This window comes from Mustela nivalis (genome assembly GCF_964662115.1).
Source record: "Mustela nivalis genome assembly, chromosome: 5".
NCBI classification, from domain to species: domain Eukaryota; kingdom Metazoa; phylum Chordata; class Mammalia; order Carnivora; family Mustelidae; genus Mustela; species Mustela nivalis.
Window position 1 is genome coordinate 51,967,198 of NC_139024.1, and position 27,293 is coordinate 51,994,490.

Consider the following 27,293-nt stretch of genomic DNA (forward strand, 5'->3'; position numbering starts at 1 on the left):
AACTGCATAGCTAATTGGTTGGGAGTTCCAGATGGGAATGTGAAATCCAAATCTATTCTAATGCCATCTGTGTTTTGGCACCACCTGGTGACCTAGTGAGTTTCTACCAGCTGGTCCCTAGGTGTGTTGTTTCTGGCTAAGCAGAAATTTGGGGTTACTGGTGGTCTTTTACTCTCATCGATCTGAAACTACTTGGGCCTGAATACAATGAGTGCGGGGACCCACCCTTTCCTTCCCTAGGTTTGAACACAGGACTCCATGTCCTTTCTATACCAATTTCTTCTTCTTTAAAAATATCACATTAAAACAATCAATGCAAATGCATTTTTTTTTTAAGTTAAGTCTAACGTTAGATTTCCTTTTTTGCTTTTTCTTCTTTGGAGAAAATACCTGGACAAAATGAATTAGACTCAGAAGCTTTTTCCACAGATCATTCTTGGTCTCCTTCTGCTAAGGCCTCTGCTTCACTATCAGACACTCTACCTTTCTTTACACCATCCAGCATCTTCTCTCTGACTGATCAAAACACCATAGACATAATGCCCGTTGATCAGACAGTACCAATCCCAGGACTAATCATCCCCACGGATGGCTATTCTGCCATCAGCCAGTCAGCTCTGGAAATTTCACATTCAACTGCATCTTCAGGCAGCCAAGATAGTGGGAGAGACTTAGCCATAATGGATCTAACGAACACTCCCGTCACCTCTGAGGTGCCAAGACTCAGTGGGGATGTTTCTACCGCAGGTCATTTCTTGGAGACTACAACTCCCAGCCCAGCTTTACAGTACATCACCACTAGCTCCATGACCATTGCCCCCAAGGGCCATGAACTGGTGGTGTTCTTCAGCCTAAGAGTCGCCAACATGCCCTTCTCCAACAACCTGTTCAACAAGAGCTCTCTGGAGTACCAAGCTCTGGAGCAACAGTTCACACAGCTGGTGAGTAAGCACTGCCTCCAAGTCCCTGCACATCCTTTCTTTTTTTCTTTTTTTTTCTACTTTACAAGATCATCACTGGTTGTCTTGAGCAATGAAGGTCACAAAAGACAAGCCTCTGACATAGCTATGGCCGAGGGCATTCAGCTGAAGTGTGGGGATGGATTCAGATCCAATAAGCAAGAAAGTTCTGCCGTGGACACTCCAGACAGATACTGCCATCCAGCCCCATGAGATCTTATCCTTAAGAACTTTTCATTAAGTTCTTCTTAATGGAGTTTTCCCAGGAATAATACATAGCCACTCAAGTACTGAACGTGGAATTTAAAAGCAGTGTGAGCAAGCTCTCCCTAATTATAATGCCACAGGCTGCTTTCCAGCCATCAAATGGAAGGAGTCAAAACCAGAAAGGTCCACAACACATGAGACCAGAGTTCAAGTGTAAGCACTCATTTCTTAGTTACCCTTAAGTTCTCATAAAACTAAAAAACAGCTAAATGGCATATCATCCCTGATTCCTAACAAAGAAAGTGAGATGATGATCGTGATGGCATATACTTTTGATTATACAATACTCCCAAAGCTCACATGTTTATTTTGTTTCTACATGTACCATAAGAAACACACAGATAATAAGACATGCTCAACTCTGTGATATCTGTATATAGTCACAGCCAATTAAAGTACCCAGTGCAAAGACTGTAGAATTTCTGAAAATAACAGAAAAAATATTTGTAAGCTTCATGTAAGTTAAATCATTATACAAATTAAAACCACATAAAAACCGAGGTCTTCAAGTGAACTTTAAAGGAAGACTTTGTGAGGTCTCCCCCCACCCCAGTGTGAGGTGAGGTGAGTAGATATTGGGACAATCTCAGGGAACAGAGTCCCTGTGCACCTAGCTCAGGTATATTAATTAGAGTACGTGCTAAGCTTCCATCATGAAGAGATCAAAAATATAGTAACTTAAATATGGTGACAGATGGTAGCTACACTTGTGGTGAGGGTAGCATAACAGACTTGATGAATCATTATGTCGTACAACTGAAACTAATATAACGTTGTTTGTCAACTCTACCTCAAAAAAAAAAAAAAAAGGAATGTAGTAACTTAAATAAGATACAAGTTTATTTCTCTTCAACTTGATGGGCAGGGCAATTCTGCTCTACAGTGTCATCCAGGGACTCACATTTCCTCTGTCTTGTAACTCTGGCAACCCCAATGGTGTCTCCTCATTCACACAAAGCTGAGTCACCGGTAAATCCTTGTTTCCACGTGTGAGAAGAGGCAAGAGAGGAAGCCCAGGGCAAGCAGTTCCCTAAGAAAGTGAGTGATACCAAATTTCCCCACAACTTTTCCACTCATATTCTGTAGATGGGAACTAGCACATGGCCACACTTTGCTGCAAGGGAGACTGGGAAATGTGGTTTCTAGCCAGGCAGCCTCTTTCCTGTGAAGAGGAAAATGGATTTGGGAGAGGGGAGCAGCCAATGATCTGCCTACAGGGGGGATGGCTATTGGAATGTGGGCAAGGTTAGAGTCGAAATTCTGGTGGGGTGGAGACAGAGACAAGAAAAAGTAGTTCTGGGCTAGGCCTGGGAGATTTTAGCTTGCATCTGTGTATTCTCTATATTCATAGGTGTCAGTTTATTAAAGAGGAGGTTAACTTTCGGGGCCAAGAACAAGGCAGACACTGCTGAGTTTCAGACATTTCTGGAAGGTGATCTCAGGGGTGGCTGTGGTTCACAATAGGCAGGTTTGGGAATCTGAACCACAATATGCCCTTAGGCATGCTTTTGAGGTTATTAAATTCCAATTTGGGAAAGTTCCTCAGGGAACCACTTTTTCTTCTTCCTCACAATTCAGATAAGGGCACTGAGGTCCAATACAATGGATGAATGGTTTGATGAAGGTCACACAGCTGGCTGGAGACAGTTTCAGGACTGACAACCAAGTCTTCTGATGGCCAGTCTCCTGTTGTTCCTACTGTACGACCTACTGGTTGACCAGGAAGCATGTCCTGCATAGACAGACAAGCTGATATGTAAGCTGTTCCTTCAATAGGTCATTTCAATTGGTTGCTTCCAAATAGACGTCCCATTTATACAGGCATAGGTCAGTCTGCTCCTGGGCTCAGTTTGGAACATGTTTTTATTTGCTTGGATTTTTTTTTTTTTTTAGTAACTTAACCTGGCATTCCTGCTTTGCTGATAACATTGGCCTAGATTTTTAAAAATCCTCTGTTCTCACAATTCATCATGAAGAAAATCACTGCCCATCCATCTCAATACACAAACAGAAAGGTGGAAATATGGGACATAACCAGTGCAAATAGATCATTAAATAATCGTGTTCCGGTCTCCCATTAAATCCAAACACAAAAATAAAGACAATCAAAAAGGAACTGAAATTTATGCCTCAGATAATGAGAAGTGAGTATAAATGGAATTAGCAACAGCTGAGCACTTAGAACACAGTTAAGGGTATACCATCTTTTGTTTTGCAGCTGGTTCCATATCTACGCTCCAATCTGACAGGATTTAAACAACTTGAAATACTTAACTTCAGAAATGGGAGTGTGATCGTGAATAGCAAAATGAGGTTCGCTAAGTCAGTGCCCTATAACCTCACCAAGGCTGTGCAGGGGGTCTTGGAGGATTTTCGTTCTGCTGCAGCCCAACGACTTGAACTGGAGATAGACAGCTACTCTCTCGACATTGAACCAGGTAAAAAAAAAAAAAAAAAAAAAAATCCAACCCAGAAAACTGTGGGAGTTTTCTTGGTTTTGATTGTTTGTTTAACACACAGTCTTTGTGAGGCCACAAAGTTTGACTCACAGTTTTTGTGAGGCCACAAAAATCAAATTAAAATCCCACTTGTTAAATAACATTTTGGAAGCTAATGGATCACCTTATTAGAAAGATAGGGCCCTAAACCACGCAGGTTCTATTTTCTTACATCAAAGAGCAGAAAACAAGCACACCTCGTGCTTCACAGTCTGGGAGCTTTAATTTCCCCCTCAGAACACAACTTTTGCTGTGCCTTCAGAGATTGTTTTTGTTGTTGTTGTTGTTTAATGTACCCCACAGCCAAGCTACTTTGCATTCTGCTAGAAGTCAGACTCACTTTCTTAGCAAACTGCAGCTACCTGGAGGGTTTCTACCTAAGAAACCTTCCAGTCATAGTTAACTATCAGCCCTGCCTCCTAATAACACAATTCAGGATGAAACTAAAACAGTGTCCTGAGGAAAGAAAACTAATCATTAGACCAAAATCCAAACTTGGAAAAAAAAAAAAAAAAGCCACTGCACCATCAACAAGGAAAGGAGAAAATAATGTCCCTTCCCATTTGTACACCCTAGATCAGCTTCCGTGCTCAGGTTAAAACAGAGCAGTGTTAGATGTGAAGAACACTTGAAGATGATGGGGGTTAGCCCAAAGCTACATAGTAGAAAGCAAATTCTATTTTATATTCGTTCTGATAATAAAACATGCTGTGTGTACCACTGTAACCAGCTATGCCTAAATTAGTGTTGCCATCACTACTTTCAAAATTCTGTTTTCTAACCAATCAAAGGAAGATTTTTTTTTTTTTTTTAAATACCCCAGAGTGTGGAGGGGCAAGTCTCCAAATCTACTGCCCCTGCTACATTCTAGTCAGGTTCAAAACAAAGTTTCCTAATTGGTTGTGAATTAGTGAAGTGAATCTTCAACATCCTCTCTAGCTTTCTGTGGACTCACAATGAAGGCCCAGGGAAAAGGGGCCTTGGGCAAAATGCGAACAAAGAGACTCAGTTGGGAGACACTTACCTTTGACAGAACAGAACTTTGAGCAACTTAAAGAAAATTGCCTCCTATTTCAGTAAACAGGATCATTAAAAAGACAGATCACCCTTAGGCACTGAGTCTGGGAGTGATTACCTCTGAACAGGGCCAGCTAAGAAAGCCCCAAGGACCCCCTAAGAAATCAAAGACCTCCTAAATGCTGGTAATATACTGCCTCTTCCCCTGAAAACCACCTCAGAACTGAGAAGGAACCATGGGGGTCCCTGCCAATTAGGATCAGGAGACCAGTTTCTCCAGTCAGTTGAAAGCAATGAGCAGGGACCTGTACAGAACTTAGAAAGTGTAACAGAGGTGAGTGTCCAGCCTCCTTTCTCCCTTGGAGAACTGACAGTTGACTTAGAGACCCATCCAACAGCATGAGAAGGTCAGTGTAAGGAGCCATGTTGAGACGGGAGAACTCAGGTGTGCTGCTCTGGAGACGGGCTTCTCAGCGAAGGTGCCACTTAAGTAGCGCCTTAGAAAGACAGCAGGAAGCTGGTAACACATTGCCAGGGGTGCCAAGAGGACCGTGTGATGTTGGAGGGAAACACAGCACAGCAATGACTTGGGAGGGCCATGAATATGGCCCTTGAATATGAATCCTATGCGCTAATGGCAGCACTCAATTTCCACAACTGGGAAATGGGGATCATAAACAGTTGTGGGATTAACTGAACAAATGTTCACAACACCCAGTTGTGAACAAGTGTTCACAACTACTACATCGCAGCCAACTAAGGAATATTGGTAGTTAATACGGTAACACTGTCCTTAATAACTTTGTGCAAAGGGTCCTTCTATATAGGGCACCAGTGAGAACAATAAAAAGTACCCTGACAGGGTATTTGTATGGAGGCTGGAACTGAAATTGTGCTTATTTCCTGGGACCAGTTGGACTATGTAGCTTTTCCTCTAAAAAGCCAAAAGCAACCAAAACAAGATGCTGTTAACTTTGGTTTCAGTCCCTGCTGGAGACAAAATTATACGGAGCTATCCCAGAATTGCCTCCAGACTGCCTCGTCTACTGTGGGGTACATGGGCAATTTATTCTTTTAATGTTAGAACAACAAGGGACTGCCTGGGACATTACCTTACCGCTCTTTCTTACTAGATACTTAGAGAATGAGAAAAATCTGAATTTCTGATACATTGAAAACTCACAGAACAATGGATGGATGGACAGATGGACAGATGGATGAAGTCTGCCAAGAATTGGCTGTAGTGAGCCAGCTAGGACATAAGTAAAGCCTGAACCAAAGGATTTGAGGACAGCAGAGTTAGAAAGCCAAAATAGGATTTTATAAAAGTTAAAAATCTATAACAATGTAACTTTACAAATTCCTCAATATATATACCAAAATGGATAAATCCAATACCTAAAAGGACTCCTATTTACTGGGAAAGGCCACTGTGCCAACCTGCCCCCAAAAGCATTTCTTCCAATCAATGGGGGCAGGGGTGGAAAAGAAGAAGGTATGAATAGGCGGGGAGTAGAGGTGAGCTCCTCTCTAGAGATCCTGGTTTAATTATTTTCCCAAAGGCAAAGGATAGACTTGCCCAACCAGCAAGTGGTTGATTATCAGACCTTGACCATCTTCTGCATGCTTAATCCAAAACAATAAACATTATCCACCCCCACACAAGACATGAATACATGGAATCCAGTCCCTGCCCGAAAGAACTTGCAGGATGCCCAAAGGGGGATACTTTAGAGTGATCAGATTTCTGCCTGTTTCATTCAAAAAGACTTTGTAATGAGCACTTTCTGATATGCCACTTTCAGCTACAAATTGCTTCAGTTTGGGAATCACTGAAGCATAATGAAGAAAGCACTGAACTTTCCTATAAAATCCCATTTCACTGAGACCCACTGTCTGATGGCAAGAGAGCATTTAGGGCTAGATATTAATGTAGAGAATTCTAGTCCCTCTGGGCTGGTCTCCCCCAGTGAGACAACCTGTGGTGGCTGGTGCTGGCGAGGGCTGAGCAGCCACCAAGGTAGCCAGTACTGCCAAAAAAGAAAAAAATAATTCGATGACACTTGGCAAGATGGTAAGGAAGACTATTCAAGGAGGGCCATCTCGATGGATGTGGGGACCACTGCAGTGGGGTCTTGATGTAGGGGAGAGGGGACTCTCCAGCATGAGCAAGTGGGAATTTATAACCAAAGAGCAGGGTGGAGGGCAGTGGATGGAACTTACTGAGAAGAAATTCTTCTTGCTAAAATTGGACAACGAAGAGGGGAACACTGAAGCTCAAAAGTAGAGACCAAGTTGAGAATTTCCAGGGAGGCTGAGTAGAGCTTGGTCAGCACCAGAGCTGGAGAGGTAGGATGCCAGCCACACACACACACACACACACACACACACACACACACACACACCTATCTGTGGCAGTAGTGGCAGCTGCAGCCCCCTGCAGTAGTGCCCCTGCAGTTGGAAGGGGTTGGGGATGGAAGAAAAAGAGAAGGCCCCCCAAGAGTGAGTAGCAGTCAGGCGCCCACCCCAGCGACAGACCCGCCGACCCCCACCTATTCCTCGCACTGTCCACAGCTCCTCCTTCCTATTCACGTCCTGGCGTAGTCCAGGCAGGGATGGCCCCAACCCTAAAACATTCACCACCATTGCTTCTCAACAGAGGTAATGAACTCTTACGTCTGTTAATCCGCTTATTTTATAAACCTTCTTGAACCTGAATTTTAAAACGCCATTTAAAACAAAACAAAACAAAACAAAAACAAACAAACAAAAAACCTGTAGTTACAGTAAACTGTCTCTAGTGTGAGTGTCTAGCCTGAGTTCTCCTTGTATGATTTTAGTTTGGGGGAATATGCACAATATTAGTGTTGTGGTCATAGGAAAAAAATGGGTGTCTAGATTTTAAAACAAATTGAGGAAACAAATGTAGCTGATTTCCAATAGTTTTCTTCCTTTTTTTTTTTTCTTTAATCTAGAATATGACAGCTATTTTGCTCCTAGGTTTTCAACGTGACTGACTGATCCAGATTTTCTCCTTTTAGTGGTATGCTGGAGTGCAAGCTGTCGTGGTGATTGACAGGCAAGCTGATTAAAATGTCCTCTTAGTACAACCAACCAGTGCAACCAGCTGATCATGTTGCCTCTCAGGTCCCTGCACCCCAAATGAAGATAATTACTTCAGGTTCCCGAAGAACAGGGACTCAAATTCCTATTTACGCAGCCCCTGGCTCTCTTGCTAGCATAGTCTTTTCCAGTGTCTAAGACTCGGGCTGATGTGCAACAGTGCGCAGCTGCCAGCATGTATTAAAAGAGGTCTGAGGGGCACTTCAAATCCCAGATAGTTCCAGAAGGTCATCTAGCAAATACAAGGAACCTCCCTGATTCATGTTTGCTCTCGCCAGTGTTTACTTGAACTCACTGGTACTGGCCCAGTCCATTGAGAAAACTCTCCTGGAAAGAGAATTAAAAGGGGGAAAACTTTAAAGAGAAAAGGAGGTAGTTGCAGAAAGTACCGTGTGCCAGGAATAAATACCCAGCTTGATCTCTGGGAGAAAATCCCAATAATCTATGCTTGGAAAACAGAAAAGGCATCCTATAATTTTAACCTTTTCCCAACCAGGATGGCCAAATACAGCAACACTTACTTTGTGTCTCACCCTTTGCCCTTCCCTAGCTTCTCTTCTTGGGAGAAACAAGCGATCAGAAGTAGGCTGCGGGGCGCCTGGGTGGCTCAGTGGGTTAAGCCGCTGCCTTCGGCTCAGGTCATGATCTCAGGGTCCTGGGATCGAGTCCCGCATCAGGCTCTCTGCTCAGCAGGGAGCCTGCTTCCTCCTCTCTCTCTCTCTCTCTGCCTGCCTCTCTGCCTACTTGTGGTCTCTCTCTGTCAAATAAATAAATAAAATCTTAAAAAAAAAAAAAAAAAGTAGGCTGCGAGACCCTGGAGGTCCCCCTGCCTCATGTCCAATGTTGCCCAGGCCTGGGAGCCACCAGCCCCACCCATCCCTTCCTCGCCCAACCCTTATCAAGGAATAACCCTTAAAATGTGGAAAAAGTCAGGGAGCCACCAGCCCCACCCATCCCTTCCTCGCCCAACCCTTATCAAGGAATAACCCTTAAAATGTGGAAAAAGTCATTTTCATACAAACAGCGAGTGATGTATATCAAAGTTTTACCTCACTCATTAATGAGGGAATCATTAGGATGACAAATCTGGTATGAAGAGGCTCCGGAAAGGGAACTCGACACAGCCAGAGAACAAAGCAGAATGATAAAATAAGGATGTCGTGCTCAATAGAAAACAGAAAGTACCACCCTTTCGTCTTATCCGTTTCCTATACAGTGTAACTTCCTACTCTCTGGAGTTGTAAGACAGCATCACCAAGAGCAAATGGTAAATCAGACAAAGTTGATGCATTTTAGGGGTCAGCAAAATGTGCCTAAAAGGAACAGATAGTAAATATTTGGCTCTGTAAGCCAAAAGGCAAATCAAGGGTATATTGTAGGTACTTATATAAGCATTTAAAAACCGAAAAACTCTTCTTAGCTTGTAGCCGGTAAAAATGCAGGCAGCTGGCTGGGTTGGCCCACAGGTGATCCCTGTCTGCTGGGGGGGTTGAGGAGGGGGGGCTTGCTGGGCTTGTTAGTGCTCTAGGATGACTTTTAAGGTTAATGCGGTCCATGTTTCTCTTTGTTTCCTATTGTTGGATGGTTTTTCTTAAACCACCAGCATCTTACTCCCTCTGGCCCTTATCTTTGCTGCTGTAGAAAAGTTAGACAAATAAATGATAATACAATCATGATTGGGCCCCTGTTCATATATTAAGTAGGGGTTATCTGCTACCAGTCAGATACTATTATAGGCACTAGAACCCCAAAAGTGTATCCCTGCCCTCAAGGAGCCAAATCCCTATCAGCCAAGATAAATAGATATATATGCAAAGAGCTATAATTAAGTTTACCAAATACAATGATCAGGATATGAGCAGAAATATTATGACCCACGAGAGACAGCAATTAATTCTAGAGGCCAGGGGATGTCATGGCAGGCTTTCTCCACAGATGGCGCTGTCGAGTGCGCGATACCTTGGAGAACACCCCCCCACCCCCCCATCCTCCCCCAACCCCGTCACCCAGGCTGAGAAGGGTAGGGCCGGGCTCCCCCATCCCTCCCCCCACAAAAGGGCAGGAGTTTCAGGGTACTTCCGTTATTTCACTGTGCTAGCAGCTTCGGACGTGAAGTACGGAAAGAAGGGAGCTCAGCCTGGAAGGGAAGGGCGTGCTGAGCCAGTGCATTTGAGGCCAGGATGTCTAAAAGCCCCTGTTGGATCTCTGTGCACCACTTTGGTGTCCTGTTTTTCTTTTCTTTTCTTTCTTCCTTTCTCTTTTTATGACTGTGGTCTTTTACAGTTCAATAACATTTTATAAAAACTCAAAAAGTCTTCAAACTAGGTACTAAACAGTCCTTAAAGTAGTCTCAAAATTACAAAATTAAAACATATAATATGGGGGAACCTGAGTGACGCAGTCAGTTGATCTCTGGACTCTTGATTTCGGCTCAGGTCATGATTCCACGGTCCTGGGATCAAGCCCCACAATGGGCTCCCCACTGGGTGTGAAATCTGTTTAAGATTCTTGCTCTCTCCCTCTCTCCCTCTCTCCCTCACTCTCTGCCCCTCCCCCCACCTTGCGTGCACAGGGGTGCACTCTCTCTCTCAAAAAAAAAATATATATATATGTGTGTGTGTGTATATATATTTCATCATTCCTAAAATATTGCCAATTTTAAAAATACTTTGCAAAAATATAAAACTACAAAAGCTACATACATTTAACTTCATTAAAGTTTTTAATGCAGAAAACAAAGTGAAATTAATAAGCTATCTTAAGGACATAAAAATACTCAAAAAATGTTTTGGGGAAAACCAGTTTTACAGAAATGGACATTCGGTGAACTGACAGCTATCCTATGAAGCAGGTGTCTTGAGGCCAGAGGCCAGCATGGAAAATACACATTTGGGAAACCTCAGTTGAAACCAGAGAACAGGTGAAAAAATGGTCCAGGACAAGGTGTAGGGCAGGAGGAAAGGAGAACTGGGACTGGATCTCTGAGGAACCCCAACACTTAATGGGGAATAGAAGGATTGTCATTGAAAGGAGCCAAAGACGGCGTTGCTGAAGCCGGGGAGAGAAGAGCAGGAGAGAAGGACATCCAGCTATTTCAGCAGCTGTGAGTGAACAATGCATGGCAGTCATTTAAGCAGATCATCCAGAGGTTGCTAGAACCCTTCAGAAAATCTACAGAATGGCAAGAGCAGAGGTGAGATCTTAGTGAGGTTGGGATGAAGTAGAAAAGGAGACCATCCACATGGCCTGTCCCCCGCCTGTCTCACAATACAGAGCAAGGATCCTACCCTCCCACAGAGACTGGGAGACAGGGGTGCTACTTCTTTGATGCTTACATTTCAAAGGAATGGTTCCTAGGTCCTTGGGGAAGACAGTCTTGAGTTGTACTACTGGCAAGAAGCTTTAAAGAAGATTGATATCTCAAAGGAGCAGAGAATGAATTTACAAGTTTTGTAAACTAGCTACACTAAGAGAAGTGAGGGGTCTAGAGTTAGTCAAGCTGAGGGAAGGGTTAAGGCACTCTTGGTCAGAGGACTTAGCATTTCTTTTCTAGCCCTGATTTTATCATATTTACAGGAAATGTCCAAATAGATCACTTATTTAATTCTATTGGCAAAACTTGAGACAAAATCCAGTCAAGTCATTTTCATTTGTTTTTTTCTGGCCTAACATCAAGGTGGAAATGTAGTTTGTCATGGTAATACTGGGAGGGGGAAATATCCCATGGTTACTTTTAGACTAAAGAAGAGAAATTTTGAAACTTCTCGTGAGATTTCTAGGTGGGTAGCATTCCACATTCAGATCAGCGTCTGAATTCCTGGCTGTGTGTCTAAATGAGGGCCAGTAATGGGTTAAGCCAAATGACATCTGCTGAGGTACAGACACGTAGGAGAAGTGACACCGTGTTATCGCCACGTGTGGTTGCCATTCAGCTTTTGAAAACAACCCGAATAAAGGAATCTATGATATAGAAAGTATAAACCAATGTTAGAACTATCTGTGATTTATCAACTGAAAGATGGAATAAATCACAGCTTGCTCACGATTCTGCCGGCATCCTGGCAGCTAGAGTCGTCTTTCATTTAGGCTGCTCTGAAAATTCTTTAGAAGCCTGTACGGCTTTTATGCCAGTTAGCTGCGCAGGTTGAAGATTTCAACAATGCAAAACTACACATACTTATTCTAACTCACTCTCTCCTTGAATTCCCAAAAAGTCTCTTCAAAAATGGGGAGATTTCAAGGCTGGTAAATGGTGAACACTGAAATTAATTATACACTGGCATCCAGGATGCCTCCAGCCAGAACAAACCCTTTAGTGGCCAGCTCTGGAAAGGTCATAGATGTCACGTATCGCAGTAGTGACCATAAGAATAATAACAGCTACTAGTAATTGACGTTATTTTTAATCTTAATAAATAACTATGAAAAGCAGGTATTTCTCCTCATTATACAGAGAAACTGTATCTTAGAGAATTGTAAGTAACTTAACACTTGTCACACAATCACTGAGGGCTGCAGCTGGAACTTGGTAGCAGTTTTGTGTGCTTTCTTCAAGTCTGTCTATTGCCTCTGTATAAAGAGTCTTTTTTTTAAAGATTTTATTTATTTATTTTTGTGAGAGAGAGAGAGCATGAGCAGGGGGAGGGGCAGGGGGCGAAGCAGACTCCCTGCCGAGCAGGGAGCCCTATGCAGGACTCATCTGAGGATCCTGGGATCATGACCTGAGCCAAAGGCAGACGCTTAACGATGGAGCCACCCAGGCGCCCTATAGAGTCTTATCAACCCTCTTACTGGGTATACAAATGTTTAATCTACTTAGAAAACAATGACAACACACAAGTTTAATTAGTCCGAAATGAACTGTTAGATTTCACATTTCACCAAGTGAAATTTCTTATAATATTTTTTTATATTTTTAGAATGCCAAAAAAAAAAAAAAAAAGAAAGAAAAAAGTTCACTTTCAGAAACAAAAGTCCTAAACTTCTTAATGTCCCCTTCACAGGTACTCCCGGCTCTGCTAGGAATGTCCCTTCTGAGCTGAGGCACCCACAGGAATTCTTCCAGGAGACACTCCCAGCCTCTGCCCCCCATTCCCCGCCCCACCCCCCCCTAACCCACCCCCATCCTGACTCTGGCCTCCTCTCTTGTTTTTCCACTGCTACTGCTCTGTGCGTCCTGGGATGCCATCATGGGGATTTTCTGCTAAAGCCTGCTTCCATTAGGGAACCCCAGCATTGCCTAGACCTCCAGGTACCTTTAGCCCTCTCCAGAGTTTCAGCCAGGGTCCTCATTCCACATGTGAGTTTAAGATGCTCCCGGAATCCTTCACGGAACCCCTGAATGCAAAGCCTGCATGGAAGCCTGGGCTTCAGCCCTGCTGTCAGGCCGCCTCCCACAGCCCCTCCTCTAAGAGCTCTCCATCCACCAGCTGATTCCTGGGACATTCAAATCCTAACACCAATGCATCCAAAATGCCTCAGTGTGGCAAACAGGAATAATGAGGGAGAGCAGAAAGAATCCTTTAGTCTCTGAGCCAGGACAAGATGTGTAAGGGCATTCACACATCCGTTCACAGAAGGAAGAGATTCTGAGTACCTATGCTAAACAGTTTGTGATTATTGTTCTTAAGAACGGTGGATGCTTAAAATGAAACCCGAGATTTTTCACCCTACATGTCCCTTTAACCCAGAAAGAACTCCTGTTAGTAACTCACTCAATTCCACAAATGTGTGTTAATTAATCTCCAGCCACATGCCTGGTGCTGTGTCATTGAGTGATTATTCTCTAATCCTGTCCTTCCGCTCTAAAGCAGGAGCAAAACATGTTTTGGCCAATAATAAAATAAAACAATGAAGTATCAACTTAGGTTATAGATTCTTCTTAACGTTATTTTCATCACTGAGTTCCATGAGGAGTTCTAGAGGGACATGTCCCAGTAATGTCCAGCTGTGAGGTTCCCTTAGGACACCTAGAACGGGAGATAGATATTTGAGCTTCAAGGACATTAGCGATGATCTGGTTTAAATAACCCATTTTATAGAAGGGCTGAGTGGGACTAAAGATGCTAAGCTACATTCCCAAGGGCACAGACTGTCCCCGGGGTGGTTCCTCCACCCAGGGCACTTTCCTGGAGGCAGCAACGCTGACAGCAGCCATAAGCCAACTCACTCCCTCCGCTGGTCCAGCAAATCCTGGAATATTCTCAGGATTTGGGAAAATAAACCAGCTGGGCCTATGTGGAAGGTGAGGTCCCTGCATAGAGCTCAAAAGAACCCTTAGGGGATAGGCACAGCCATATACATTACTGAGTGCTGAGCACCAAACACTGTATTTTTGGCAACATTCCCATCTTGAGAAGGAGGTAGACCACCAATGCTGCATTAAGATTTTGTGAGCTCTGGGCCTTTCATGAATATTAATAAAAACTTAACAATTACTAAAAATACTTAAAATTAAGGGGTCCTGGGTGGCGTAGTCAATTCCACCCCAGTGTCTTGGTTTCCGATCAGGTAATGATCTCAGGGTCCTGAGGAGTCCTGAGATGGAGTCCCGGCTCAGCACAGTCTGCTTGAAACTCCGTCTCCCCCTCCTGCTGCGGCTCGTGATCTCTCCCTCTCTCTCTCAAATAGATTTTTTTAAATCTTTAAAGTCAGTCAAAAAATCAATAAAAGTAAAAATACGTAAAATTATATCTTATGATTATTGGTATAAAGACGAATTCCCAGCGTGGATTATATTGTGGGTTTTTTTCGGATTTTAAAGAATTTAAAACATGTTGAGTACTTAGGAGTATGGTGAGCTAAGCAGGTGTCCTGCGCCCTGCGTACTGCCAGTGACTGCCAGTGACGGGTAGGTTTGTCATCCACTCATGCTCTGGGCAAAGAGAAACCCGGACCTCACAACCTTGGCAATGAGCTGGGAGGGGAGGGAGAGATGGCGCTACAGCTCCCCCCACCCAGCCCTTCCCCACCCCCACCCCCACCCTGCAGCGGCAGGTGCGCGCACGTGGCCGGGTATACTCCCTCTCCATCCGCGGGAAATCTAGTCACCGCGTCCAGGAGTGAGGCTTGGTGAGGCTGGGCGCCGGGGCGCGTGAGGGTCCCCCCTGCCTCGGACTCCGGAGCCCTAGGTCTGCCTTTTGGGAACGGGAAAAGGGATCCAGGAGTTTCCGCTACCTTCCCCCAGCCTGTCGCGGTCATCTCGCAGTACTCGTGGCTCTATCAGCCGTCCCTCGGAGCTCCTTCCGCCACGGCGCGAGTTCCTTCCAGATTTCTCTTCCCTCCACCCGCGCGCACCGCACAGTGGTTTTTAGGAAGACCGAAAGCAGTTGGGGCTCTTACATTTTCATCCCCGAAGTCTCTTCCTACTTGTTCTGCTATTGAGCGCCATCTAGCGAACACTCGGTGTCATCACACTGAAGAGGGCTCCTGGAGCCGGAGGAGAGGCGTCCAACAGGTCCGCCGCCCACGCCAGCCCAGGGGAAGCCTGAGTTTCAGCCAAATTGAGCTGAAATCTTGCCTTAGGACCGGACCCTGTCAAAGGCGATGCTTCCATTCCTGTCCAACACGTGAGTGTTGCCACAGAGCGCAAGAGAAGGGCATCATGAAATTATAAAGAACGATAAAGAACAGGGCAGAAAGGCAATCAGGACACAGCCCCAAGGTTGGGGGGACAAGTGGCAGGACCGACTGCTGTATGTGGGAAAGGGGCGCCGTGCAATGAACTCGAGCTGGTGACATGCGCACCACAGACCCTCAGAGGCCCGAGAGACTGGGAGATCCTTTTATCGGGCCTGACAAGCATGACAAGAAGTTTGAGAAAGACAGCCTTGGACATCAGGGACCTATGAATTTATAAACTGCTTGGTGACCAAGACCATAATCTTTTTAATGTTAACTGTAAAATGCCTCAAAGTGTTCCCTGCAGGCAAGGGACATTTGTTTAAATGGCTTCTATCACATGATAAAGAGCTAAGGGACATCCTCGTGAGGCAGTTGGGAATGCTTTTCAGGACCTTTGGGATAGAGATAAAAGACGTTACATAAGCAAATCCAGGGAGAAACTGATACAGAAAATGTGCTTACGCTGTACATCCTGGAATGACACACATGCGTCCAGGCCCCGCGTAGCAGCTCACTTCCTTCAAGCCGTGTCCATTGCTGTCACATTGAGCAACAGCAACAAATGTGGAGTTGCTATAGTGTCAGACTGTACTTCTCTAAGGAAACATTCTAACTAATGAAGGAGTTTTGGCAGACCGTGGTTTTGACCTTTTGTTTAGTTAAGAGAGCCTTTGTTCAAAAGAAAGCATTTGTGGAAGTCTAATATGTGAACTGGTAAGAGGGGAGACGCTGGCATGTTTGGGCCTCTCCCTACCCCCACCATCCTTTGTCAGCCCCTTGGGTCTCCTGGAAACCCCATATTGGAAAACCATTAGAATGGTGTCAAAAGCTGAACATTGTAAGCAGACGTACAGATGCTAGTCTGGGGCTATACTTTCTAGCTAAAATGAACTTCGGGTTTCTCACTTATGAAAATGAGGGCAATAATATCTGCTTTGGAAGGTGGTTATGCATATGAGTGAAGACATGCTTGAAGTGCCCAGCACACCGCCAAACACAAAATGGCCTCAATAAATGTGAGCTCCCTGTTTCTGTAAAGTAACTGTCATTGCACTCCTGGTGAAACTGGAGGTTCAGGATCGTGATCCCTAGTGGGTGTGGTACAGGCTCTTGAAGAAACCTTTCTATAGTGCCAACCATAAAAACATATTGGAAGAGGGCTTAAGCAAATTGGGGAAGCTAAGGCAATTATCGGCCAACTAGTCTATGCACCAATCATGAGGACTTCACTTCTTCAAATCCACACACAACTTGATTATGACTTGAAAATATTCTTCTAGAAAAAATGGCATCTGGTTCCACTCTTCCTCATCAACTACTGATCTCCAGTCAGAGTCCCCCCTCTTTCCAAGCTACAGATGTTCAGAAAAGAGCACTGCAGGTTGTTGTTACCTAATGTTCATACTGTCAGTATTGACCAAATGAAGAGCAGACGGGGGAAGTTCAGACTGATTCTGTGCAAATTTTTTTTTGTGCAAAGTCTTGGGGACATATTAAGGAGGAGGCAAATAGTCATATAGCCTAACGGTGACTGATGGATGAGTCCATCATTCTAAGGAGAAATGTCTTTGGGATATGACAAGGAAAGAAAATAACAGTAGAGGGAAAGCTTCGCTTAAAAATATTCCTCAAAATTTTCATCCGTTGTACAATGTTTTCTCTTCCATGGCCCTTCCTCCCCATCATCAGCCACATCCAGTTCTCAGTCTTTGCCTTTAGCCCAAAGTTGTAGGTGCCCCTCCAAGACTGGTGGGTAAGTAAAGGACCATCAACACAGATAGGAACAGTATTTTTGAGATATAGTAATGGAAACAGTACCGTCTGCTTCACAAATTACATTTCTATATATGATCTCTTCTATTAACGATTCTAATTAACCATAATTGCCTTTTCATGCCTGATCCCACAGCGCCCCCTCCTGGCTCTTTCCTTCCCTGGCACTTCCTCCTCACGCAGAGGACCCGCACAAACAGCCTTGGGCTTTGCAACACTCAACTTCGGAGTCTCGGCTTCCTCATCAGCAAAGTGAGCCAGTTCGTGAGAAGGTTCTAAAATACCTTTCATCTCTAACACTCTATCTAAAATGTAAAATTTTATATAAGGTTAAAATTAAAATCTTAAGCAATTAGTTGGCCTGAAATTCTTAGTGCTGAAGATTCTGAAGGGCCAAGTTGATATTTGTTGAGTCAATGAGTGTTGTCCTAGTTACCCAGGAAAGTGTACACAGCAAACACACAGCGAACAAAAACTAAGCTCCGTGATTTGAAATCTCCTACTTCTCTGTAGACTGGTTCTGAATCCACAACATGGGGAAAGCAAGTTATCTATAAACTAAGTGCATTTGTTCTTCAAATATATCTGATCCAGGGCCTGAAATGTGGATAAATTTATTTCTCAAGACAGTGTTGCCTTATTGTGTTCTGTTTGGCTTTACTGGTGCCTAGACTATGCCTGAGTGGCTTGAAGGAAATGATAATAAAATAGTAATTTTTTTTTTTTTACGGGAAACTCATTTGGTTATCACACATTTACTCTTCAGAGGGTTAGAATCTGTGCGGGCCGTCAGCTTTCCTAGTTGATACATTTCTCTGGGGCAGAGAGAAGGAAATGGAGCTCCAACTATTCCCTCTAACTTCTGTTATCAAGACGGTAAGTGTTGAGTGTAAGGTTGCTGACAGCTGTTATTTATTAAGCCAGGCCCTGATGTGAATCGCCTGGGTTGTCCGGGTAAATCTGAGTCATTTTCTAAACAGTGACAAGGATCCTGTAACATGGTGAGCTTTAGAACTTTCAAGCAGAGGAAGCCAGTTCACATAAGTGAGGCCTGCTTGTCCATAAGGGACCCTCATGCTGCAGATACAAGTTCATGTGAAGTCTTTTAGCAGGTCTACCTGCTAGGAGACCAAAACAGGTGTTTTCCAGGACCTGCTCTTGCCCACAGCTTGGGGCGGTTTTACTAATCTCACGCGCTTTCACTTCTGGACCAGTAGGAGGCGCTGGATCGGAGCCGCGAATAGAAGTGTTCATTGGAATTCTCACCCCACAACCTGAACCCCAGTGACCCTAGGTAGAGCTTCTGTGGGCAGTAAACTTGGCAAAGCTGCTGACTGTGTTCTCCACTTGAAGATTCAAAATAGACATTAGCTTATTAATGACCCTAAGAAACTTAAATGTAAAAAGAGAAGGGGGTAAGTTTGAAGGGAAGAGAGAGAAAGAGGAACAAGGGAAAGAGAGAAACTTGTTAAATTTATTTCACCCTGCATTGGGGGGGGGGGGGAGGTTATTTAGCCACCAACCTCTTCTTAGTATAAAACTCATTAAGTCCTGCTAAATTAGAGTTCTGCAGATGTTCCCTCCTGGAAAACACAGAACCAGATGACCACTTGAAAGCATCCTAACCCTGACAGTTCTATTACGTATCTTCTAATGGACAATTCTGATGAGACCCTTCCTTCGACCAGAAATCCTCCATGGCTTCCCCCTCCCTATAGAGTCCAATTCCTTAGCACCGCCTTCAAGAACTACCAGAAAATTGGCCTTAAGTTATCTTTCCAATCTGAGTTCCCTTCTTTCCTGCCCGTGAGTCTCTGCTGCCCCCAAAGTGGATCTCGTAGGCTCTCTTATCTGTTGCTTTATCACCTCTGTGCCTCTGTTCATGCTGCCGGGTCCAGTTGGGAAGCCTTTTATAGTCTTTGCACATACAAATGCCAATCACTTTAAATAAACAAAACAATGACCTCCTCTCTATATTTAGAGCTCATCTTTACAGCCCTTATACTAGAACAGGTACTGGGCTTTTCATATAGAAATATCTGTCTATATTTCTTACCTTCCCCTAGGCTTCTTGGAAGGACAGCTTTATGCATGGCTGCCTGTGCACTAGCTCCTTGCACAGAATAGGTTCTTTTTTTTTTTTTTAAGATTCTATTTTTTTTTTTTTTTTTTTTTTTTGACAGACAGAGATCACAAGTAGCCAGAGAGGCAGGCAGAGAGAGAGGAGGAAGCAGGCTCCCTGCGGAGCAGAGAGCCCCATGTGGGGCTCGATCCCAGGACCCTGGGATAATGACCGGAGCTGAAGGCAGAGGCTTTAACCCACTGAGCCACCCAGGCGCCCCCAGAATAGGTTCTTATGGAAAGAATAACCTGAAGGTTAAATGACTGCTGGGATTCAACAGGATTCCCTCCCAGGGCACATAGAGCAATGGTCTGAGGACCAGAGGCTTGTTCTGGTTCTGCCATCAGCATGTGGGGACTCGGACCATTCGCTTCTCTGCCCGACAACTTAGTGTGCTCACCTGTGTAAAAACAGGGGGAAAGGGTACCTGGGTGGCTCAGTCCATTAAGCACCTGCCTGGGGCTCGGGTCATGATCCCGGGGTCCTGACTGAGCCCTGCTTCAGGCTCCCTGCTTAGCCTGCTTCTCCCTCTCTGCCCTTCACTCCGTCTCCTGCTGGCACATGCTCTCTCTCTCTCTCTCTTTCTCCCAAGTTAATAAATAAAATCTTAAACACACACACACAAACAAAAACAAAAAACAAGGAAAAGCTGACAGGGGGCCACAGGCCTTCTGGATCTAAATATTCTGAGATTCCCTTGACTTATAATCCAGTTTACAAAAAAATTTGAGACAATGCTACCGAATTTAGAATATCAGAGAACAATCAACACAAAACAAAACAACAAAAAAGCAAAAACAGAGACTAGAGATCTATTTGAACTTTAATAGAAGATAAACTATTAATCCAAAGGAAAGATCTCTAACAAGGGACTAATAGTGAGGAAATTGTCCTGAGTTCTCAAAACTGTCCACATACATGACTACTTGACTACTTTGTAAGGTAGACCTGGTCTTAAATATATACTTTCAGAACTCATCTCTGCAGAAAATGCTTACTTTAAAAACCTAGCAAACAAAAGTCTTAATTCTCTAATGCACTGGTTCCCTAATGTGCCCTCCAGATGCATCAGCCCCCCTGAGACCTCCTTAGAAATACAGATTCTCAGTCGCCATCCCAAGCCCTCTGCTTCCAAAACTCTGAGGATGGGGCCAGGAACCCGTGTTCTAACAAGGCCTCTAGCTGATTCGGATGCCCAACTAAGTTTGTGCACAATTATATTCTGAGTAAATATGTTCTCACCTGTGTCCATAAACTCAAAAAGACAGAAATGTGCATTTCACTTTTCACTCCAGTCTGTCATCACTACTGGACAATCACTCCAAAATGGAGTGATGGCCAATATCTCTGGTCTCTGGCCTTTGATTTCCACCAGTTCCTCCGCTTGGGCAGCTATGTATCCACTAAAATCTGGTCCCTCTCTTACAGCCGACCAAGCAGATCCCTGCAAATTCCTGGCCTGTGGCGAATTTGCCGAGTGTGTAAAAAACGAGCGGACCGGGGAAGCCGAGTGTCGCTGCAGGCCAGGGCGCCAGCACCACCGGGCCGCGGGCCTCTGTGGCCCCACCGAGGAGTGTGAGGTCCTGCAGGGAAAGGGAGTTCCATGCAGGTAGGTTGAGCACGGTCACCTACAGACCCAGGAATTTGCTCTTCTTGCTTTTGAGAAACCTGTCTTTAGAATGAATGTGTACGTTCCTCTAAACCCATGGTTCTCCATCTCCAGTGAACATCAAAATCTCCCAGAGGAGGACGTCTTTAAACACATGGCCGGCTTCTGCCAAGTTTTTTTGATGCAGTAGGTCTGGGTAGGGCCCAAGTAAGGCTGCTGCTGCTGGTCTAGGGACCACACTTCAAAGCCACTGCTCCAGCCTTGCAGCCGTATTGCATTAAGACTAATAGGGAAGGGAAAAGAGCCTGCATCAGCTTCAAGACCCAATACCGTGCGGTCTCCTTCATTAATTGGTGTTGAAGCGTGTGTGTGTGTGTGTGTGTGTGTGTATGTGTGAGAGAGAGAGAGAGAAAGATACTTGTTTTTTTCCTATTTGTAAATACAGCTTTCGTCATGAGAAATTTGGAAAATACAGAATTATGAGGGAAAAAAATGTGATATTCATATTAATTCTTATCTTTTGATGTATATGTTTATACAGAATGTTTACGTAGAATGTCCTAAAGCAAAGTGGAATCAGACTGGCTTCTTCTTTTATACTCAGCTCTTTCACATAGAACATTCCCCCATGTCATTAAATATTTTCTGTACCATCATTTTTAATGATTTTTTTAAAAGATTTTTATTTATTTGACAGAGAGAGACATGGGCAGAAAGGGAACACAAGCAGGGCGTGGGGGGAGAAAGAGAAGCAGGCTTCCCGCTGAGCAGGGAGCCTGATGCAGGGCTCATGGGATCATGACCTGAGCCGAAGGCAGACCCTTAACGACTGAGCCACACAGGTGCCATTTTAATGATTAAATAGTAGTCTATTCAGTAGATACATGTTTAATCCATCCTTTATTTCCAACAGAAAGGTTAAGAGAAGCTCTTAAGACGAGGAAAAGAATGCGAGATATTACTGGCCTTCTATTCACGAACCAGACTTTAGGGTGTAGGTGGTGTTATGAATGATCAGGGGCACAGAGACTCCTTACTCTTCTACAAGTCCTGTGACACCCAGATCAAGTCCATACTGTGCACTCTGCCCTGGAGAGCTTCTTCCTGAGCCTGTCTCACCTTTCTCAGCCAAGTCTCTCCAGTGACACACTCTGGAACATCTCAGTGGTGATCAGCTTAGACCCATATCTTGAGTAGATAATCCTGTGTTTGTTTTTACTTCCTCCCATTTATTCTAGTGGCCACCATCTCTAGTTTCCTACCAGAGAGCTCATGGCCATCTGCTTTACTCCATCAACAAGAAGCTAGAGAGGTTTAGCCTTTCTCTTCATGAAAAGTACCTGTTCTTTCAAAGTATTAACACTTTAAAAGACAATAATTTAACCCAGTGATGGTTAAGAAGCAATATTCTGGAGTCCGACAAATGATTAAAATTTTGGCTTAGGGACACCTTGGTGGCTAGTTGGTTAAGTGCTGCCTTCGGCTCAGGTCATGATCCCAAGGTTCTGGAATTGAGCCCTACATCAGTCTCCATGCTCAGCGGTGAGTCTGCTTCTCCCTCTGTCTGCTATTCCCCCGCTTGTGCTATCAATTAAACAAATAAATAAATCTTTAAAAAATTTTTGGCTTAGCAACTTACTAATCAAGTCACCTTGGACCAATTACATCTCCAAATCTCAATTCCCTCATTTGATAATGAGACTAATAAAACCCATCTATTGGGTTACTGCAAAGGGTATATGAACTTCTGTTTATAAAGCATCTTTACAAAGAACATAAAGCACAAGAGTATCCAAGTGAGTGAGGATTATGATAATGCTGTCAACTTTCTCCAAGTTAATCTCAAATAAAATTCCAATAGGATTCTAGATGGAATTTGACATTCTGGTTCTAAATTTGCTCTGGAAATGAAAATGTCAAATAAATAAATAAATAAATAAAGTTTTTAATTTATTTATTAAATAATAAAATAAAGTCTTTAAATAAATTTATTTTATTTTTAAATAAATTTAAATAAATTTATTTATCAAATAAATAAATATATTTATTTTAAAATAAATATATATTTATTATATATATATAATAAATATATAAATATATAAAAATAAAAATAAGTCTTTAAAAAATAAAAATAAAATAAAATAATATTTAGAACACTAAGACAGACAGTAAGTACACAGAACAAATATGTATGTGTATATATATATAAATATATAAAAATATATATATACAAACACACACACATACACACACACATATATATACATGCCCCAAATAGACCCTTATATTTAGAGAACTTATCTTAACAAGAGTTTCAAATCAGTAGAGAAAGTATGGACTGCCAGTAATAGTTAGAATACAATTGGCCTTCCATTTAGAAAATAAAATAAAATTAGTTTTTTTACTATACACAAATCAATTCTGTATCAAAGATTAAAACAAAATCAAAACGTTGAAAATGTGAGGAAATGTGAGGAAAACTTTTTTTTAAGATTTTATTTATTTATTTATTTGACAGACAGAGATCACGAGTAGGCAGAGCAGAAGGCAGAGAGAGAGGAGGAAGCAGGCTCCCCATCAAGCAGAGAGCCCGATGCGGGGCTTGATCCCACGACCCTGAGATCATAACCCTAGCTGAAGGCAGAGGCTTTAACCCACTGAGCCACCCAGGCGCCCCAGAAAACTATTTTTTTTAAAGATTTTATTTATTTAGCAGAGAGTCAGAGAGAGAGGGAACATGAGCAGGGAGAGTGGGGAGGGAGAAGCAGGCTCCCCGCTGAGCCAGGAGACCCATGTGGGCCTCCATCCCAGGACCCTGGGATCTTGACCTGAGCCAAAGGCAGACGCTTAACGATGGAACCACCCAAGGAAAACTATTTTTAAAACCACGTCCATAATCCTGAGCTAAAAAAGCCTTCCCTAATTAAGACACCAATCCCTTCGGAAAGATTCTATCCTCTTATTTCCCCCCACCTGCGATTTCTTAGTTCTGACCCCAGACACATACTGAGCCCTTGGTTCTCTGAGCCTCCAAGTCACCCAGCCAGGGTAAGTAGGAACCAGAAATGCTATCTTAGCTGGTGGTAAAAAGAACAAGGAACTTGTCTTCCAACTACACCTCCCAGATAGGCTCTTCCTTTTTCCTAGCGTGATGCCATCTCTCAGCCTTTCCCTGAAATGACAATGGACAAAATATTGGGAGAAAGAAAACCATTTACTCATAAGGGAACATATGTCAGAAAGCATTCCCCAAATATTATATCCATTTTAGAATGTAAAGAGGGAAAAGGCAAGATGCAAAACGTGTATACACTATCATCAGAAATTATATGTGTATTAAAAAGTCTGGAATTATATATATCAAATTTTTAAATAACTTTTATTTTTAAACTTTATGAACAAATGTCATTGCAGTTGTTTTTCAAAACCTGATTTTAAAAATAATGCCAAAAAATAATAATAACTCCACTTTTTGCAAGATGAAGTTATCACTCCTCTTTCCCATGAGCTTTGTTCAGTCCTTCTAACACCACTGCCTAAGAAACAGCAGGCCAGCTGGGAGGCCGAACTCAGGAGCAGAGGCAGAGAGCATAGTTCTGCAGCCCTGATGGAAAGCACCTGCAAAAATAGGCTATCCGTTTTCATTGTCATATTAATTTTAAAGCTTAAATAATAGAAAGTTGTAGTTGCTATTAATGGTGATAAGCCCATGAAATAGGATACCATGTTTTTGCTTTCTTTTGTAGGTCACCAGGTCACTCTAAAAATCAGGCATACAAAACTAGTGTTAAAACGTTCCAACATCAGCAAGATAACAAGGTAAAATAATACTTGTATATGTTGGTTTTGATTACTGAATTTTAAAGAAAATTTAAAACATCTCTAGGTCTGACTGTTGTTATAAATAGAAATAAGTAAGAGCAAGAAATAAGAAGTAAGAGATAAGTAAGGGCTTTATTTGCCAAGATTTTTAATTTAGTATTGGAAGGGGGGGGAATGCATTCCTTGGTGTGAGAAAGACAGAGATGGAAGGCTGACATTAACTGAAATGTACAGACAAAACAATAAAAAAACAGAAACAATCCAAGTATTTATATTCACTTTTTCTTGTAAAAATATACATGCAATTTATCAAATACATTGCAACAGGTTGCAATTTTCACAATTTGTATTCCTGGAACTGAATAATTTTGTACCTATTCTTATTAAAATATCTTTTCATTTCAAATAATGAAGTAAAGCAAAAATATGTAGAGAAATAGAGGAAATTTGATTTGTGAACTGGGAGTAACTTCAAAAATTCCTAAAAGTTCATCCTCAGATGAACATTCCCTCCAGTGTCCTAGGTATCCCTTCCAAATTATTCATCCAACTTATTTTACTAAAATAATTGTCTTATGAAGGGAAATAACTTATCTGTAACCAGGTTAAATATAAATTTTTTTAAAATAACTTTTGAGAAAATATCTTGGATAACTTTTAGTCTAAAATAAAAAATTTCAAAAAGAAACCATCTTTGATGGTAAGAGTGATAATCAGCCAGTGCCCGCTGTACCTGAGACCGGTAGTGTTGGGTGGAAACAAACACCTCAAAGCTTGTACTTGAACCAAGTTATTGCAATAGACGTCAAGGACCCTGAGACAAGCACACCAAAGGCCAATCATAATTTCATGTATCCAGGTGCATACAGAAAGTAATGTGTGCCATTTTGATTTCCTGCAACAAAGGCAATTAGAAAGACAGAAAAAGTTCAAACTTGAGACATAAAATGGCAATGAAACACCAGATCTGATATTAATAAAAGGTCTGGGTTGAAGCAAACACCAAGTAAATACTAAAGTCCCAGGGAGAATTAAGGGTCACATTTCATATGAAGCAGAAGCATGGAATCATCATGTCTGTTTGCCCCCTCTGCTTTAAAAGATGGCTCAACCTGAGAATCTAAATGGGTGTAAGAAGAGAGAGAATATATCCCTACTACATTATAAAGTTAGGAATATTTTGGAGGGCATCTCCAAACCTTTCAAAGATGTCCTAAATAGCAAGCATGTTCTTTCAAACTCCAGTAGAAGTGACACTGGGATGAAATATGGATTTGACCTCAAGTGGCATTTCTTAAGCTCTTAAAACAATTTCTCTTCCAGATAATCAGGAGAAGAGATTCTGAATTACTGACTGGAGGATATGAAGAATTTAACCTTCCAGATTGGGAAGGAAATTAAAAACTAAAAATATACAGATAACTTAATCTGTCTCAAGAGAAGTGGTTTGCTTTCTCAAGGAAAATTGTATCCACTCTGTTAAAATTCTGAGCACACACAGGCATATTCACTGGTCATCAGAATCCAGGCATAGAGTCAAAACTGAGAACCAACACATACCATGTTTCAAATAGAGAAGAATCGTGTACTTGATGACTGCTACATTCTACAGAAAAAGCTTATTATCAAAACCCAAAACACAATCATTAAAACATATTTCAGCTACTCCAGACTGATAGTCAAAGTATAGCAAGATAGATTTGCTTCCAGCTGCCCTTAAAATACTGCTTCCAGATCATATGCAAGTTCAACTTATTATTTGGAGGAGGTTGAACAATGTATCAGGAAAATTCTTCATGTTACAATGTTCATAAAAGAGGACTACTTATGCATGGGGATGCAGGTCTCTCTGAATCATGGTGTATCCAGTATGCAAACACTGGTGAGGGTATATTGCTCCACACAATGTCTGTTATACACACACACATATCCCTCTTCAGCCTTAGGCACACTAGTTTTAGAAGAAATTAGTGCTTACACAGTAGATCTTTTTGTTGCCAATAATTTCTGAATTAGTTCCTTTAAAAGAAAAAGGAACTGGGGTTCACATATACACACCATGAGAACTCTAACTCTTCTTGTGACCACATAAATCTATTTTAAAGGAAGATTCCATATTGGAGGGAGGGAGGGAAGTAATGTTATGCTTTATGACATAACCAATGCCTGTTTTCCATCACAGATGAACCATGTCTTCTAATTTAATAATTCCATTGAATACTTCTGGACTCTAACTTTCCTGGGTGCACAGGTAGATTGGCATCAAGATAATCCATTTTAGCCAGTTTTTTTTTTTTTAAAGATTTTATTTATTTATTTGTAAGAGAGAGAGAGTGAGAGCGAACACAGGCAGACAGAGTGGAAGGCAGAGTCAGAGGGAGAAGCAGGCTCCCTGCGGAGCAAGGAGCCCGATGTGGGACTCGATCCCAGGACGCTGGGATCATGACCTGAGCCGAAGGCAGCTGCTTAACCAACTGAGC

The 27,293-nt window shown here is 42.6% G+C and overlaps 1 protein-coding gene across 1 annotated transcript in view; it reads left to right on the forward strand.

Moving 5' to 3' along the window:
• The window catches only part of IMPG1 (interphotoreceptor matrix proteoglycan 1), a gene marked incomplete at its 5' end in the record, with an annotated part of 122,841 nt that extends 95,784 nt beyond the window's left edge, over positions 1–27,057 (forward strand). Inside the window, 5 exons of the mRNA XM_082729446.1 lie at positions 748–941; positions 3,445–3,664; positions 20,811–20,991; positions 24,738–24,810; positions 26,137–27,057. Coding sequence (XP_082585572.1) covers positions 748–941; positions 3,445–3,664; positions 20,811–20,991; positions 24,738–24,810; positions 26,137–26,214 — 746 coding nt within the window. The 3' untranslated portion in view covers positions 26,215–27,057. The remainder of the gene's footprint in view (positions 1–747; positions 942–3,444; positions 3,665–20,810; positions 20,992–24,737; positions 24,811–26,136) is intronic.
• Positions 27,058–27,293: the final 236 nt, after the last annotated feature.